Source organism: Penicillium lagena, assembly GCF_028827675.1.
Source record: "Penicillium lagena strain IBT 129212 chromosome Unknown utg000001l_segment0_segment0, whole genome shotgun sequence".
Taxonomy (NCBI): Eukaryota; Fungi; Ascomycota; class Eurotiomycetes; order Eurotiales; family Aspergillaceae; genus Penicillium; species Penicillium lagena.
In genome coordinates this window covers 2,888,577-2,905,516 of record NW_026623222.1, presented here as the reverse complement: position 1 = coordinate 2,905,516, position 16,940 = coordinate 2,888,577, and the positions used below count along the sequence as shown (strand labels likewise).

Genomic DNA, 16,940 nt, shown 5'->3' with positions numbered 1-16,940 from the left:
TCAAAGAGTATGTACGCTTTTCTTGAGTTCAGATTCTTGTCCACCAACGACCGGATCTTCTTGGAGAACCGAATCATAAGTACCGTTGATGGATTACGGCCTTGTTCGCTGCTATAGGGGAGTTCAGGATGCGGTAGAGGCTGAAGTTTTGTGTTGTAGGCTGGAGGATGATACAGAGGTCATCCTCGCGTTTCTCAAAGATGCATAGATAGTTGACATGGAGGGGAATATCTTGCATTCTGGAAATAAAATCTCGGGTCATAAACACCACGTGCGTTATTCGTAATTAATACATCGGTTGATCTAGAATCGTGTGGAAGAAGAAGAATAAGGAGGTTCAAATAAGAAAGGTCCAGAAGCTGGGATAGACCAATTCCTCTTCGAAAATGCGGCGCACCTGCGCGAGCACGAAGCGTTCTACCTTGCCAACATTCTTCAAGACCTGCTTGCCGTCCTCCTTGCGACCGATCTCGCTCTCGACCCGAATTTCCTGCAGTAAACCCCCCTGCCGTTTCTGATCACCGCCAGACCGAGGCCGGCCATCTTCGCTAGGGTTCTGGCTCTGGGCCTCCGAGCCGAGCAGCGCGTCTGCATCCTCCGGGGACAGAAAGCAAAAGTGGACGCGCTTGCGGATATACGCGACGACAGCCACGCCGTCGAATGTGATGCCAGTGACGTTTAGCTTTAAGGGCAGGCCCACGAAGCTGGGCATCGGGTAGTCGAGTAGAATCTCTGCTGTCAGTGACATGCGCACATCGCCTGCGTATTTGGCGTGGCAGAGCACCTGGAAGTCTTCGGGTCGCGGTTCACGCATACGCGGCGGAATAGGGAGCTGCTGTCCTGCTCCGGGAAGAGACTCCGCTGACTGCTGCTGTGTATCACCCATGTCGGCGCTGTTGCGATTTGAGGCATTACTGCTTGTCTGATGTGTGTTTGCTGTGGAGGGCCGCGATGCGGAGGTATTGGACGTGTCGATATCGGTTTCGTTTCGCATATTGGACGTGCGGGGTGCCGATGGTCTCCTGCTCCCTGCGCCAGAGTCGGACCACCCGCTTGCGAACGGGGTGCCGCCTGCAACGGCCGCGAGTGGTGTTTGCGAGCCTGATAGCCCGCCCAGCGACATCAGGTGGTACCCGAGCGTCGACGTGCCGCCGGGGATACCCGGTGTACCGGCACGGGGCATGAAATGGTGATTCAAATGGTCGCCCAGGGGTAGCGGGGAGCGGAGTGCGGAGGGTTGGAATCCATTGCCGGAGTATTGTGTTTCTTCGAAATCGTGGAGGTCAGCGTGACGGCCCGTCCATTGGTGGACGTGCTCGGAGCTGAGATCCTCAGACGCCGCAGAGGTATCGGTGTCATCGTCGTCTTCTTCGTAGAAATCGGGAAATGGCTCGCAGAAGTCTTTGATTTCAAGATCTGGCGCGATCGTCCCGAACTCGAACGAGTGCACCTGCACGGACCGGATGAAGCGCGGTAGAGGCACTTCTTGGAATTTGTCGTGGACGAACGAGCGGATGCGCTCCGCCAGCGCTTCTCCGTCTGGGCCAGAGGTGGCGGCGCCCCAGTCGACTTCGATGGACATCACATCTGCATGGGTGTAGCTTGATCGTCGAGGCGGCGGAGCTTGGGGGACTCAAATCGCGCCGGAACACGTGATGGCAGGTGACTGCTCACCCAAGAAACAAAAACAGCCATCGCTACTTTTCAGCAGCTCGTAGGTTGCATGATGTGAAAGATAGAATGATAAAATGGTTATATTGGTTAATCATAATCATGTTAAGAGACAAGACTCTTCGAGCCGTATCTAGTACATACGCGAGGCAATTTCTGGATGTATATTTGAAGTATAGTTACCGCATTGCTCACTTTCAACTCGCATCAACTCCACAGGAGGGAACATGAAGATGAGCACCGATTTCCGAGAGCATCAGAGCGTTAAGCTCAATATAAATACTCTAATCCCAATATCAGCTGACTGGTCGCGTATGCGGGTACCATGCGCTGCCTTCTTTTGCCAAATTTCAATACAGTCATCACCAAACATCAAACAAAGAGAAGATCTTGACTCCTTCTCAAAGTGGTAACAATCCTGTCGTTCCTTGTTCCTTGACTCCTCCCCCCCCCATGTTAAGGTGGTCGCGACCCAAGCTAGTGCACGGGGCTTCGGCGTTAACTAAACTACCCTCGTCACTGGCGTCGATCGCCAATATTATGAGTTCAGAGACCTCTTGAGTGTTTAAGATCGATCTAGTCAGTGGAAACAAAGAAGGCACACATGCTGGAAGGAGACGTACCTCTTAAAACATCCTCTTATTCATATACAAATAGTATCCTTCGGAGGCAGTGAACTTCTGACGGCACTTCTATGGCCCTTGCTCACTCCACTGCGTAGATCGCGGACCTTGACGGTCTACGTACTGGCTTTAGATCGGTATCCAAAGATCCCTGCAGCGGCTAATAAGCCACAGAATCTTTTTGTTCTTTCTCCTGGCTGCGCATTCGTCAGCTCCCCACCGGAACCCGGCTTTCTTAAATCCAATTGGACGCCTAACAGCCGTAATGCGAATACCCCTGCTACTTCACACATAGTGTTGCCCGCGGCAGTTCCCGCCAAAGATGCCCTCCACAAGTTGCGTGATTTGCTATTGAAATGTAATCCATCGCTGATCACGGCAACGGACCTGGATGAATCACAATTTCAAATTAACTTGGCTCGAAATCGAGCTGGTTCGTGCGATCTGGTGGCAGAACAGTAGTGATGGACGTCTCCGCTATTTCGGCTTTTCATTTCAACACGGTTAAATATGAACCAGAAAGTGGATGGGCAGCGACTTGTAAGCCAGATAAAATGGAAGAACCATGTTGAGAAGTAAACAGACGAGGCATCCTAATAAAAAAAGTTTTTATGAATCCTTAGATTATGAAAACACAAGAATCGAAGCTAAAAACGCTAACCTAGTCCCTGAAAATGCATTCGAGCAGGAAAGAACAAGAGACGATCCTAAAGAGGTAGGAAAAGAGCGAAGCCACAACAGACACGGAAACGCCGCCTGCAAGCCACTCAGTGCTAGCAACAGAAACAATTCAGACATTTTCGAAGGCCACGAGTAGGACAAGTCGTAAGTACGCTGAAAACGGCCTCGAGCAGACTATAACCCCGCACATGCAACTCTTCTGGCGCCTCAACTGTCTTGTTAGCGAACGCAAATTCGAACAAGATGATCGCTTCAAATCTGACCATGGTTAATGCCAAGGGCAGTTGTACCCGTCTCTTCGACGGATGTGCTCCTTGATGCCGGGGCAATCTTTCGTTGCGTATTTTGCACAACGAATAAGTCCCCTTGAATGCATTAACTATCAGCTTGAAAAGAAAGGGAGTTCTCGAATCTTACCCTTGTTTTCTCTCACAGCCACAATCATAGATGTAGATGTACACGGAGCACATTATGGTAGGGGAAAGCAGCTGTTTAAAATGGTCTGGATTTCCCGGCAAGGGGTCGCAAAGTGAAGCAAGTGATCAATGCGTAGGTTGGCTCAAAGGAAAATTCGAGGAGGGGACCAAAGTCTGACTTTATAAGACTTTGTGCCTGCAGTTTAAATCGGCGGACTATGCGGCGCAGTCACATTATGGGGCGTAGGGCAACGGACGGTCCAAACCGGAAATAGACTAAGGATTAGAGGCTCGGACCATCCATGGCCGAATTCTTCGAGGCGCTCCAGCCAGTGCACATGTGCTGTTATATTTAACGAGCGAGTCAGTGGCCTCCTCGTCCAACATTGTGATGCGATAGAAGATTTCTTAATTGGAAACTTTTGGACACGGCGCCCATCCCAACAGGGCAGACTGCAGGCTATGCTGATCGTCATGGCAGATGGTGTGCAAGGCCCTGACTGATAATTTAAGAACAGAGTAGGGACCGATGAATTGCTGGAATATAGTTGGCCAACTAGGCCCGACTTGGTCTCCCCTGAGGGAGCACTTGATATCATACCTGAAATGCTTAGTGCAATACCCGGGGTTCATATGCAGAAATACCAACAATCTCGCCTTCTGGCAAATCAGATTGCACATCAGACCAACACTGGGCGATATCATGCTATAGTACGAGAAATAGGAGATATAACCAAAGCCAGATGTCTCCTATCTACCATTGCCCCCATGGCGGAGCCTTGACTTTACAGGATGAGACTTGTCAATGTCGTCTGGATGCCATCAATCAGACCTCAGTGAACCAAGGATGTTTTGTCGATAGAACTATCGAATGCCTCCTTGGTTTGGAACTATAAAAGCCGCAGAACCACCTTCGACAGGTCTAGAGCAAACTGGCTAGATAAATAGGCTTACGATTGGGTCCAGGGTCCAACAGAAAGTCAAAGCTCGGACTCCGAATTTTCAAACGCTACAACAAATCGACCACCTCGTGGCCCCCTTGATGCGCAAACGAATGGAACACACAACGGTGCAGTTGGCGGAATCTGCAGGCTGGAAGCGATCAAAGTGCTGCAGGATGCATAGTGACGAGGCATTTCTGAAATGATTGAGGAAGGCATAGATAATATGCCGAGTGCTAAAACAGGAAAGAGGGCGAAGCCATGGCCACTCCTATTATTCTGAGAATGCCCATCGGCATTAACTGCATGCGATATCGCCAAGAGGCTTATTTTTCCTTTGTTAGTCTAGACCTGGTAGTATAATGGCGCTGCTCGGAGAATAAAAAAGGATATGTTCCCCGCCTATGAACTGTTCCTAGGACGAGGGGTTGGCATAGATGGGGCCTGACCCTACGCGCTCAGCCACTCTAGCGCCGGAGATCGACTCTGTGGGAGCACCCAGAGAGTATAAGTAGGAAATCCCTGGCCCAAATTAAGCGCCGTTGGTTTCTCAGTTGGTTTTGTTGCGCAGCGGTGTGCCACGTGAGTCAACTGCTGCTTCTTCTTGGCGACGAGGAAAGCAGAACACGAGTTGTGATTATTTTCCCATTCTCACATGCGGTTCATTCTTGGGACGCCATGATCAGCCATTGGCACTCGGGCATAGACGCGAGCACTCTCGATAAACATGATGTCATGACAACCCCTTTCCGTAAGACGTAAACAAAATATGCGGGGCCCTGGAAAAGAGCCGGCGCAGCAGCGTGAATGCGACCTATGAATGGGCGCAACGCGGGCGGATTGATTGGCCTAGAGGCAGGACGACAAGAAACCGGAGCTGAAATCAGCTACTGCATAGCCGGAGCCTGTGAGAACCCATTGCTATCGCACGTCGGGTCCAGGGCCCCGCATCCGAGGTCCTAGAGTTTCGGTTTGCGACGGGTCTTGTTCTTTCCCAAAAAGTCATTGCTTGACACTTGAAAGGCCGTATCACATATTTGCCATGGCTCTGAGAATGATCATGGGACAGCCTGGACCGATCCTGGTACGACTAAAAATTCGAGCCAAGAGCCCAAAAAAAAGAAATGTGCGAGACTTACCCAATAGTGACGTCTTGGCCGCCTCAGGATCCCCCTTTTTTGGGGCGAGGTAGCTACATGTGAAGCTTTCACAGCTATCGACTGGGGAAGGCTGACCCGCGTGACAGTCGGGTATCCTCCTATATTACTGTTTTCTTCCCTCGGTGGACCATGATGTTGAATGATGTGCTGGATCGGCATGATTCGGGCTCATGAATAATACCAACCTGCCCCTCCCCTCTAAGGTTCCTAGTTGGCCCATCTGTCTCTGTGGATATATAATTGAGATCGAATCTCCCCCTTCGATTCCCGGTTCTTAGCCGTCTTTTCCCTAGCCTGTCTACAAATCAGTTTCAAAGGCAAAACAGCGTCCGGTTCCTTTACCACGAAGACACAACCCATCTCAAAAATGTACACCTACACCCCTACTCACCGATTCCTGGTCCTCTCGGCCCCCGAATCAACCCCAGCGGCCTCCAGCCACAGGTTCCTCGTCCTGTCTCCCACTGAATCCGGCCCAGACCCTCGCGCCTGGGAAGACCAGCCGTCCCAACCGAGTCCCTCCAACCAAAGCCCAACTCTGGTGCCTTCAACTCTGCGCCGACCCAGCAGCTCTCTGTCTACATCATCAGCAGACTTTCAGCTGAATGAGACTACCTCGACTTCTCCAAGCGATTTTCTCTACCTGGGCCACGGCCGGTCCAAAATCGCCCGGACATGAACATATCTTCAACTTCACGTATTCCTATCATGAAGCGATTGTTGCATCTTTAGTCTCTTCCTTTTCTTTTTCATATTTCACTTTACGGCTTTGGCATCTCGGGTAACAACCGATTGACCATGGTGGGAGGGAAAATGGCACTACGGGGTTTCATGGCGCTACTTGAGTCTATTCATGACTATTGAACATTACCAATTTCGATAGCGAGGAGAAACATATGATTTATCATTTAGTTACTACTAGCGAAATCCTTCGGTGTAGTTCTACTCCACCCTCAATATGCAGTAATTGTAAGCTGACCCACGCGAGGAAGGTCTCACCTCAACACTCGCTAAGTAGTTACCAGGATGATTGCCAGCCATGTCTTAGTAAAATCTGATAATGAGTACGTATCATTGTTCCACAATATCATGATTGCCAGTCCTGCTAATCCTGCCAAAAGTCCTATTGAAAATCCACAATTGGTTTCTGTGTCCTGCCTGTTGACCGGTGTCTAGTGTTGAAAGGGGCACGCTGGCAAGAAAAGTGGAACCCCGTTGACCGGCATTGCTGTTTGAGTAGATCGGTGAGCTCTAATTTTGTAGATCTTCGATTTTCCCACTGGGATTTGGGGGCCCTACCCCTCAGGATCTAGGCTCCGTCTTCCTGTTCCTTCAATACGAACAGAGCGACTGTGATTGGGTTAAGAATGTGGGGGTCGTTTTGGTACACAGTACACGTGGAGGTAAGAAGGTCACTTTCTCTTTATGGAAATGGGCTTGTTTCTACTCGAGAGTGTAGCTAAATGCGGCCTTTTTCACTCGACCTTCAATTTCTCTATGCCCTAGGCGATGAGGGAAAGCTTCGGGTCAGAGCACCACCCATCGCTATGCCTCGCTATGATCAGCAGCATTCACAGTCTCCCTTTCAGAACTGCCCCCCCGTCTGTCGCAATGACTGCTCCATTCAAGTGGCTACCCGCCCGGGAGCTCAAGAACACAACCAGTCCTGCAATGTCTTCCGGCCGGCCCAAACGAAGATTGGGTGAAAAGTCCTCAAGATGTTTCACGCCACCCTTAAGTTCCATCAAACCAGAGGCCATTTTGGATGGATAAAACCCAGGGGCAATAGCATTGGTCAGGATGTGCCGTGGTCCCAGTTCAACAGCCAGATTCTTTGCCATATGAATCACAGCGGCCTTGGAGGTGGAGTAGCTGGGTGTGGCATTTTCACCGATAGTGCCAATTCCAATACCGGCGACAGAGCCGGTAATAATCACGCGAGATGGATCATCACGAGTTGCCTTCGCAGTAAGAAGAGGGGCGAATCTAGTAGCAGATGAGTAAAAGTCCTCAATACGGTATACCGTTGAAAAACCTACTTCTGGACACTGTAGAACACACTCTTCACATTCAGGTCCATGACCTTTGAGAAAGCCGACTCAGGGTGCGTGTCAAACTTTTCTCCCCAGGTCGCTCCAGCATTGGCAAAGAGGATATCGACATGGTCAGTTGTCTTGCTCACTTCCGCAACCAACCGGTCCAGCTCGTCCATGCGCGAGCTGTCAGCAGGCACGGAGATTGCCTTGGCACCGGGGCGACGATTTGGGATTTTGTTCAAAGCTTCAACAGCCTCATCGCAAGCTTGCTTCTTACGCGAGGTGATATAGACCTTGGAGCAGCCGGCTTGGAGGAGACTGTCTCCGTAAGAACGAGTTAGTTTGAAGAATTGCCAGGTCTGAAAGCATTGAACATACCCCGACGCAGCATGAAGACCCAGACCTCGCGATCCGCCGGTCACTACGGCAACTTTGCCGGTAAGGTCGAAAATGCCTGGAAAGTTGTCGAGCTTGACCTGATCTTCGGCAGACATTCTGGTGGACAAATGGACAAATTTGTATAGAGAAGTGGTTTGATTGAACTTGACTCGGGTTTTCGTGGTTCTTGGGCTTGGGAGGGTAGATAACTGATTTTTGTTTGAGGTTGGAGAGCTCCTACTGAGAATGCCGAGGCTCCTCAACCTGGCGGGTTCCCGTTGCCGAACGACCCCGCAAACTGGGAGGATTAATAATCACTTTCTCTTCGACGGGGCGATTTAGGCATTTATCCATCATTCAGGGAGTCAAATAATTCGCAATTTCCTCAAAATGGTGGTTATCCCCTGAAATCGACAGGACCGCGTTATTTTTGAATGATCTGTAGGTGGAAGGTGGACAATTTCGCCATGAGCCCCTTCCGACTGCCGCCAACGGGAACGGGCATCTCTTCCGATCAGCAACTTGTTGCTTCGTTTATAAAAACTACCTGATTGGAGTATTTTTGGTGTTTTTATTCCTTTCGAATTAAATGGAATGAGGTCCTTGTCGAGCTAGTAGAGCCACTCTCGCTCGAGAGAACAGTGGAACAAGGATATTGACGAAAAAAGGGTCATTAGCCTCCAATTAAGGAAACTAATTGCAATCATTGCCACTTACTATTTGATTCCGACTCTCAAAATCTATATATCGGGACACAACTATCTCCATGGATTCAGGAGTCGAAAATCTGCTCAATATCACGCATCAGGGCTCAACATGCACTGTGCTCCAGATTTCCGCTCAAATGTGCTCATCCAGAGTGGGTATCAACCTTGGTGGCCAATTTGTTAGGGGATGATTAGCGTTCAGAATGTACTAGCCGGGCTTTGTAGGGAATAGACCTACCTCCTCTCTAACGTAAAAGGACCTTGTGGACAAGAATATATAGTGCTATTCACCGGTTTCATTCCACCTCAAGCTCTCTTTGCGTGTAAAAGATCGTCATGGCCTCACAATCCCACACTCTTCCATCCCTTCCCTATGCCTACGATGTTAGTATGTCTGATCTTCCATCACAGTGCTCGCTCATATGTCCATAGGCCTTAGAACCCATCATCTCCAAGCAGATAATGGAGCTTCATCATCAGAAGCATCATCAAACCTACGTGAATAACCTCAATGCGGCACTCTCGGCTCATATCTCGGCCACCCAGGCCAACGATGTCTCAGCTCTGATCAGCCTGCAGCAAAAGATTCGTTTTAATGGCGGCGGTCACATAAACCACTCCTTGTTCTGGAAAAATCTGGCTCCGCCTAACACGCCGGGAAATGATATTTCAAGTGCGGCACCGACGCTTCGTGAAGCTGTTGTCTCGCAATGGGGCTCAGAGTCTGCCTTTATTCAGGCCTTCAACACCCAGTTGCTTAGTCTCCAGGGCAGTGGATGGGGCTGGCTGGTGAGCACCGGAGGTCCTCGTGGAAGACTGGAAATTACCACGACCAAGGATCAGGACCCGATTGTTGGGCCTGCTGTGCCCGTATTCGGCGTAGACATGTGGGAACATGCGTATTATCTCCAGGTGAGCATGTAGGCCCCCTATCTATGTTCCAATACGCTGACAGAAATCGATATCAAGTATCTCAACAACAAAGCCGGATATGTTGATGGTATCTGGAATATCATTAACTGGGCAGAAGCTGAAAAGCGCTACACGGCTGGTGTGGAAAGCTTGCTCAAGCTCTAAGAGTATTTGGTGCTTCTGAGTCTATTGCAAGATCACAATATTGAATCTTACGGGCCTTTCCAAATTTATGGATATGCTTAAGTATTTACCGCGCTTTTGAAAACTCCATGTAGTAGTGATGAGAGGCTCGAATCCGATCAGTTATATCCAACCACTCCAACACCCAAAACTGCACCTCCTTCCTCTCTTACGGTGACCTGTCGGCCAACAACGCCTTTCTCCGAGACACCCAGATCCAGCCACTGCGGAAGCTTGAATTCCAATTGAGCCTGAGAGTTGGGGCTTTGGTGAGCCTCATCCTGGGCGACATCCAATCGGAAATGGTGAAGCGGAGGCGAAGCAGACGTGGCCATCGATAGATCTCCATATTTTCTATTTGCACGCATGAGCCATTTTTTTTTTCTATAATAACGAGAGTAACTTACTCTATCCTCATGTCAAGATATTTGCATCCCCGAAGTGCATTGTAGGTGTTTGCATCGTTTGTCTGAAAGATCGCCTTGGTTGTTTGACGCACTCTATCAGTGTCCCGGAAGAAAAGAGAATATGAGGATATATATGAGGTTGATGAAGAAGTCGAAGCTGAAGAGACAACCGAGTTTGGTGAGGAGGGTAACGACGCCTCGGATGAGATACTCGAATTTAGGTCATTCTCTTGAGGGAATAGCACAGCGATCGTGCCTCCAAAGCTTGGTCGACCGGTTTCACCCCCGCACATGGCAAATTATATCGCTAGAAATATGCAGCAAGCAGATAGGGTATCATGAATTTCAAAGAGAGAATGAAGTGTGTATATAAAACAATTAATGTTCAGCTGTGCAAATTGAGGTCAAAATCCTGAAGTCTGTACCTCTCAGCTATATAGGTAACAATACCCCCACCACCAAGGTTCTCGGTATCTCCCAAGGTGTCTGGTGAGTGGGATCGAGCAGATATTCTCGTTGATCCGGGTGGATCTGTGGGGTTCTCGCTCAAATCTGCGCATGTGGGTCGAGTGGATCAAGCAACCCCAATTGACCAAAGGACTTCTTTTGAGGCAGTTTTGGCTCCTTGATTAAGATGCTTACATTCTGACAATGATATATTATCTTTCTGAAATCGCATGGAAATGCTGTACAGTGGCGAACGCTATCGCCTTCTATGTCGGACAACGTAGAGAAGCTCTTTCAAACCATTATCACGTGCGCCACCAATCCAGATTCGGTTAGTGCCGTATTTGAGTCTCCGTTCTACAGCTAAATTGTGAAATGCTAATTAAGGAAATACTAGTATAAGTACTTAGTGCACATATCATTACACTTCTAAAATTATAATCTAGCATACCCACCATAGCGGGGTTGGGTTTGGGGGCAGGGTGTTCACCTCACTCTGAGGTTGGGGTCTAGAGGCTCACTCCGCCAAGGAATCGGAAGGCAATCAGTATTAATATAAACACACATGGTTGCTGCCCGAGTTCAGCTGCCCTGCTGCAGATAAGCAAGCCACAACACGAACAATACTTTGTATACGGCGTCCTCTATTTTCTCCTATCTCAATAATTTCTAAGCAGAACCAGTTTCTACAGCACTCAGAGGTACGTGCCAACTTCAGAACTCCATCTAGGCGTTTCTATACTCACGTATAAAACAAATCACAGATCACAGATTACATACACGCTATGCAGGAGCCTGCTACAGCACTATGGGGTCTAAGCATTAGCGACGCGGACTTTGAGAAGCTTAAAGCCGGTTTCGAACCTCAGGATCAAGATGATAAATGGCACGTCTCAGTTAAGGATCAGAGTGGGAGCGGTAGTATCTTTGTCCACCTTGCTCGAAGCGCTACGGGCTTAGAACACTATATACTTGTTGTGAGGGCAGGCGACAGTGGCAGTGGTAGTAGTAGTGTGAAGATCAAAGCTATCACCTGGGAACAGAAGAGGGGTAAAATGCGCATCTCGGAGGAGCACGCTAAGAAGGAATTAGTGATGATAACCAGAAGCATTTTAGAATGCGATTTTGATGCACTTCCAGAGTATGACTCCTCGGATCTGTGAAATTATCCTACTACTCAAATATACGCTAAGCACCTGGGCAAACCTTTCTTTTCTATCTTAGTATGTAGATTAGACTTAATTGTCAATAGATACCGCATCGTGCGACCTCTTTAAAGTCCCTATAAGAATTTCACTATTGCTAAGGTCCTAGCAAGGCTGCCCACTATATACCTCCAAGGCTTCCCATTTTAATAGTACATACTACGGCAGTAGATAAGGTGGCAAGCAGACTAAACAATATCATTTCTCCCCAAACCGCAGATTAATCAACCTGCAACATGTAGCCCCCAACAAAGACAGCAGCTCTTTCTCAGGATAACTAACTACATGTGCTTTAGAATACAGCCACTCCTCTGCATATTCAGTACGGTATTGACTAAATCTCAAGAAGCTATTCTAGCAAGTGTCGTCTCACCTCCCGCATGACCTTGTCTACGCAGGAACATAACCTAGTGCGGCTTAATATCTACAAACACAACCTCTATAGTATTATAGCTTTGCTGCTGGAATTCATCCATATGGTCACAAGATGCCGGCCAACCTTTTTGGCTTTCACTACATCCCAATCTCTATAACTACCATAGGTAGTATTGCTCGCGGGAAATAGCTATCACGGACACGCACCTCTTAGAGGAATCACCTTTAGTCGACACAGATCTCGTTAAATCAGATATTCCTCTTTTACACCACTGTGACTGAAACTCAAATCGATTAGAGATCTCATTAGGACTCACGCGAACGGGCGGGCCGTATTCTTTATGGAGGCAATAAATTGTCCGTATGAGTGGACCTCGATAGTCCTCCTTCGCGGGCCTCAGCTTGTCAATGAGAAGGGCTCAGGGTCTGGAATTTGTGCTAGCGGACTAAAACCAAGAACGCGAAATATATGATAGAGCAACAGAGCAACAAAGATAGTCCACATAGCAAAAGTTGATAGAGCCAGTGTAGAAAGCAAGCTATTACTTGTTCATTCAAGCTTTGGAATTGCAGGCATAAACTGAATTCTATAGTTTCTTGGGAATTTTTTCGACCCTGCTTCAAGTCAGGGGCAGCCCAGACTACCTGACGGACGACAGGAAGTTTCGTGGGATCGGACGCGTCGAGTACATGATAAGGATCAAATGATCTATGCTGGTCCGGACTTCTAGACTGGGTATATCATCTGTGTTTTCCTCGGGAAACTCCTAGTATTGTATATGGCCCCGCTATTGTTATCAGCTCGTGTTATGTAGCCAGGATCGTGTTATGTACCTCGTGTTCTGGAGTCTTAACCCCGCATGGATCCATGGATCCACGCTTGTGCATCTGTCAATCACTTTCACCACCCAATCGGCATGATTATTACCTGTGGAAAAACAAACCGATGGAACCGATAACGGGGGCTGAACTCGGTATTGCGCTAGCACTCCAATCATAACAATACATGTGCATGTAACTTTTTCAAAGCAATACTCAGGTCCAACCGATGGGTTGCCTGCCAACGTGTGCCAATCGTAGGAGTTGCACCTAAATATAAAGGGCTGTTTTTGTTCGCTGTTCTTTCCAAGAAAGCCAAAGCGAATTAGAACACGACTTCTCTTCCCATCTCGAATTGAACACAATGGCCACTATGAAGAAAGCCCAGCCCTTCAAGAAAGCTCTCTACTTCAGTGAAGCTGAGTTTCAAGAGCGACGGAACCGGGCATTGGAACTCATGAAACGGGAGAAACTCGATGGCTTCCTAATGACCAAGCAGGAGTCGCTGTACTATTTCACTGGCTTCGACACTTTCGGCTATGTTTTTTTCCAAGCCATGTACTTCCACAGCGATGGCTCTATGAAGTTGATTACTCGAATTCCCGATTTGCGCCAGGCGCTTTACACCTCGGTTCTGGAGCAGAAGGATGTCCTTATTCGATCTGATGATGCTGGAAGTAATCCTGTTTCATTGGTTCCAAAGGTCCTGACGGATTTCGGCATTGATTCCCCGTCCAAGCGAATCGGCTATGAACCAGACTCTTGTTCGTTGACCCATCGCCTGGGTAAGGCCCTAGAACAAGCGGTGGAAGGTATTTGCACTCTGGTAGATCATAGCGACCTGTTTACCCGAGAGCTACGAATTGTCAAAACCGAGGCCGAAATGCGCAAGGTTCGAAAAGCCGCTTATCTCGCCGATTTCGCCCTCGTTCGCACGCTCAAGTTGGCCAAGCCGGGTGCCTATGAAGGCGATCTGTGGCGAGAGATTGTTGGCACCGTCTATGAAGGTGGTGGTGACGATCCTGCCAATGAAAACATCCTTGTCTCCGGCAACAAAGCCGTTCTGACTCGATATTCGACTGGAAAGGACAAGATCGATCGCCAGCTTACGCTCGAGCATGCTGCTTCTTATAAGCATTACCACGCCTGTCTGATGCGAACTATTCCAATTGGCGGCATCACCAAGCTTGCGCGAGAAATGCATAGAATCAATGTTCTTCAAATGGAGGCAGCCATGGAGGCCCTCAAACCAGGTCGAGAGATCGGCGATGTCTTCGAAGCTTATGCTCGAGCTGCAGACGAGAATGGCTTTCGAGACCAACGTTTCAACAGCTGTGGGTATAGTCTAGGTGCCACTTTCTCGCCGACCTGGATGGACTTCCCGATGTTTGTGCGCGGTCAGAATGTTGTGGCCAAGCCTGGCATGATTTTCTTCATTCATATTATTCTGATGGACAAAGCTACCGACACTGCTAGCTCTGTTGGCCAAACAGTCGAGGTTACTCAAGATGGATGTGTTCCCTTGTCCAAATTGCCTTTCTGTCTCACTCGAAGACAGACAATTGCAGCTTGGAAGAAGCTTCGTAAGGAAGACTACGGATTCACTGCTGACGAAATTGACAATGGCGAGAATCTTCAAGATGTCGAAATGAGCGATGGAGACGTTGATGAAGAAGACTACGACGTTGAATACGATTTTAGCGACTACACGCCAGCTGCTGCAGTTGGTGATCCAACCCAAAGCTCGTAAACATCTGCCTCGATATCCCCTTGGATCTTAGTCTGTACTAGTTTATCCTTAGCTTGGCTCCTATCTATTACAGAAATTTTAATTTATCTGGGTCCTCTTGGAATTACCCTCTTTAGTAATGGTCCATCCACAGGCAGCAGTGTCTTGCAAACAACCTGATTCAGAGCTATTAAAGGTCACAATGGTAGGATACAGATTTTCTCTCTCGAGTTCTTAATAGTCTGCAAAAGTAAGAGAACGGAGAAAAAGAACAGATATATCATTCAAAATACAAGAAGCAAAGATAAAGATCATCAATGTATCTGCAACTTTTGATATGGTGGCACCCTATGCAGAGAACTCTCATCTAGCTATACTCGTTCATCTTCGAAGTGCTACCATATCCAGCTGGCTGGACTTGGGAGACATAACCTGGTGGCAAATCTTTCGTGATTCTCACGGCTTCCGCGATCGCAGCTTTGAGGTTCTCAATTGCCTTGTCGCTAATTTGATGATGCAAAGCGATTCGCTCATCCATCAACTTCACATCGAACTTTTTGCATTGCTCCAACAATACCCCCATATCAATTTTCGATCTCCCGGCGTCAATGAAAAAGAAATTGGTGTCAACCGGAATCTGAGGTACAACGCCCAATGCTGCCAAGTCGGTTTCCAATTTCTTTGCTTTTTCGTGGGTTTGCTTCATAGTTGGCCAGACTTCTTTCAGTGCCACCATAGCAGCAGATGTCAGAACGCCAGCCTGACGAATACCACCCCCCTGTTGTTTTCTCAACCATCTAGCTTGTTTGATGTTCGATTTAGTGCTTGCAAGGACTCCACCAACCGGTGCACCAAGTCCCTTCGAAACGCACATTGAAACAGTGTCAAAGTATTTGCAGTAGTCGGCTAGCGAATAGCCAGAGGCCGCAGATGCATTCCACAGGCGAGCGCCATCGCAGTGAATCTTGATATTATTGGCATGTGCGAATTCGGAAATTTTTTGAATCTCTTCCATCGGAGTCAACACTCCTCCGATTGTCAATTCGAGACTGATAACTTTTGTCGGCGCAGTATGAATATCATCACCCAGCGTGACCCACTTCTTGACATCATCCAAGGTCAAGTATATGCCATTTGCGGGATGAACTGGAGTAACCATTGCCTGAGACAATACCGCCAATCCAGACCCCTCTTCAGCGTACACGTGGGCGCGGTAGTCACACAGCACAGAATGCGGAGGCTGGTTAAGATGGACTCGGACTCCAATTTGATTTCCCATAGTCCCTGACAGCATGAAAATAGCGTCCTCCATTCCGGTCAATCGAGCAATTTCTCTCTGGAATTCGGTTGTGGTACTATCTTCTTCATAGACATCGTCGCCCATAGTAGCGTTTGCCATGGCTTCCAGCATGCTCGGTGTTGGGGTGGTGAAAGTGTCACTTCGGAATTCATTGGCAGCTCGTGATAGCTTAGAATCCGCCATTTTTGCAAGTTTGGATACGTGCGGACTCGTTCAGTCTATCAGTATGGTCGATTTTGAAGAAGGAAAAATCTGGATGGCTGGCGATGACACCTAGAGAATTACATACACTGCCCCACAGCGGGGTCTTGCTAAGCAGGTGGCATATCGGACATGACTGCGATCTATGAAATGGCCACATCATCACAATGGGTTCAATTTTGGGGTTGAAAATGTGGACTCGAATCAACTGCTCCTTTCTTGTATTACAGGAAATAAACCAATCTTTCCCGCGGAATCATATCGCCTATCTTGTCACTTATTTTGTCAATCATCCGGAGTTACGGTGCCGGCTACTATGTTCACGCTGCTTTTGGGGCATGTAATAATACTGATAAGCTTGGACGCTAGGTCTAATCTAAGCCTAATTTGGAAGCTCAGGTAAAAAATACCAATTTAGTGTTCGTATCATTCCTGCTTCCCCGCAGGCTTTTGGGTCGGATCATGGCCCGAGTTTCAGCCCTCTATCTCCCCATCACCCAGACATACCCACCGGGCTATCAGCCAGAAGCAACAGAATGAATGGCCTAGACTTCAAGCTTAGAGTTAAAAATCGGGCAAACGGAGAGATCATGTAAATGACAGTTCTAGGAGAGGGATGACTGGATCTGATCGCGCAGTATTTGAAACCTTGTCCTTCGTAAAAGGCTCCACAAGCCGCAATGACCGAAAAATGATTGTGTTTGTTTCCCATTGACTAAAAGTATTCCAAACGAGTATGTGGAGGTTAA

At 48.2% G+C, this 16,940-nt stretch overlaps 8 protein-coding genes across 8 annotated transcripts; 4 read left to right on the top strand and 4 right to left on the bottom strand.

Annotated features, from left to right (window-relative positions):
• Positions 1-337: 337 nt before the first annotated feature.
• Positions 338-1,582, bottom strand: mdm12 (ERMES complex subunit MDM12; the record flags this gene model as incomplete). Its single annotated transcript, XM_056973183.1, has 1 exon — positions 338-1,582. The coding sequence occupies one exon, from the start codon at positions 1,580-1,582 to the stop codon at positions 338-340; it is 1,245 nt and encodes a 414-aa protein (XP_056838300.1).
• Positions 1,583-5,859: 4,277 nt separating this feature from the next.
• Positions 5,860-6,171, top strand: N7510_001255 (uncharacterized protein; the record flags this gene model as incomplete). The annotated part of the gene is made up of 1 exon (XM_056973182.1): positions 5,860-6,171. One exon carries the CDS (start codon positions 5,860-5,862, stop codon positions 6,169-6,171), a length of 312 nt encoding a protein of 103 aa, XP_056838299.1.
• Positions 6,172-7,063: 892 nt separating this feature from the next.
• Positions 7,064-8,022, bottom strand: N7510_001254 (oxidoreductase, short-chain dehydrogenase/reductase family; the record flags this gene model as incomplete). The annotated part of the gene is made up of 3 exons (XM_056973181.1): positions 7,064-7,478; positions 7,532-7,846; positions 7,907-8,022. The coding sequence occupies 3 exons, from the start codon at positions 8,020-8,022 to the stop codon at positions 7,064-7,066; spliced, it is 846 nt and encodes a 281-aa protein (XP_056838298.1).
• Positions 8,023-8,949: 927 nt separating this feature from the next.
• N7510_001253 (superoxide dismutase) lies at positions 8,950-9,690 on the top strand (the record flags this gene model as incomplete). Its single annotated transcript, XM_056973180.1, has 3 exons — positions 8,950-8,997; positions 9,046-9,525; positions 9,583-9,690. 3 exons carry the CDS (start codon positions 8,950-8,952, stop codon positions 9,688-9,690), a joined length of 636 nt encoding a protein of 211 aa, XP_056838297.1.
• Positions 9,691-9,827: 137 nt separating this feature from the next.
• Positions 9,828-10,408, bottom strand: N7510_001252 (uncharacterized protein; the record flags this gene model as incomplete). Its single annotated transcript, XM_056973179.1, has 2 exons — positions 9,828-10,062; positions 10,116-10,408. The coding sequence occupies 2 exons, from the start codon at positions 10,406-10,408 to the stop codon at positions 9,828-9,830; spliced, it is 528 nt and encodes a 175-aa protein (XP_056838296.1).
• Positions 10,409-11,347: 939 nt separating this feature from the next.
• On the top strand, positions 11,348-11,725 carry N7510_001251 (uncharacterized protein; the record flags this gene model as incomplete). The annotated part of the gene is made up of 1 exon (XM_056973178.1): positions 11,348-11,725. One exon carries the CDS (start codon positions 11,348-11,350, stop codon positions 11,723-11,725), a length of 378 nt encoding a protein of 125 aa, XP_056838295.1.
• A 1,600-nt stretch (positions 11,726-13,325) lies between these two features.
• Positions 13,326-14,711, top strand: N7510_001250 (M24 family metallopeptidase; the record flags this gene model as incomplete). Its single annotated transcript, XM_056973177.1, has 1 exon — positions 13,326-14,711. One exon carries the CDS (start codon positions 13,326-13,328, stop codon positions 14,709-14,711), a length of 1,386 nt encoding a protein of 461 aa, XP_056838294.1.
• A 346-nt stretch (positions 14,712-15,057) lies between these two features.
• On the bottom strand, positions 15,058-16,173 carry N7510_001249 (threonine aldolase family protein; the record flags this gene model as incomplete). Its single annotated transcript, XM_056973176.1, has 1 exon — positions 15,058-16,173. The coding sequence occupies one exon, from the start codon at positions 16,171-16,173 to the stop codon at positions 15,058-15,060; it is 1,116 nt and encodes a 371-aa protein (XP_056838293.1).
• Between the last annotated feature and the right edge of the window lie 767 nt (positions 16,174-16,940).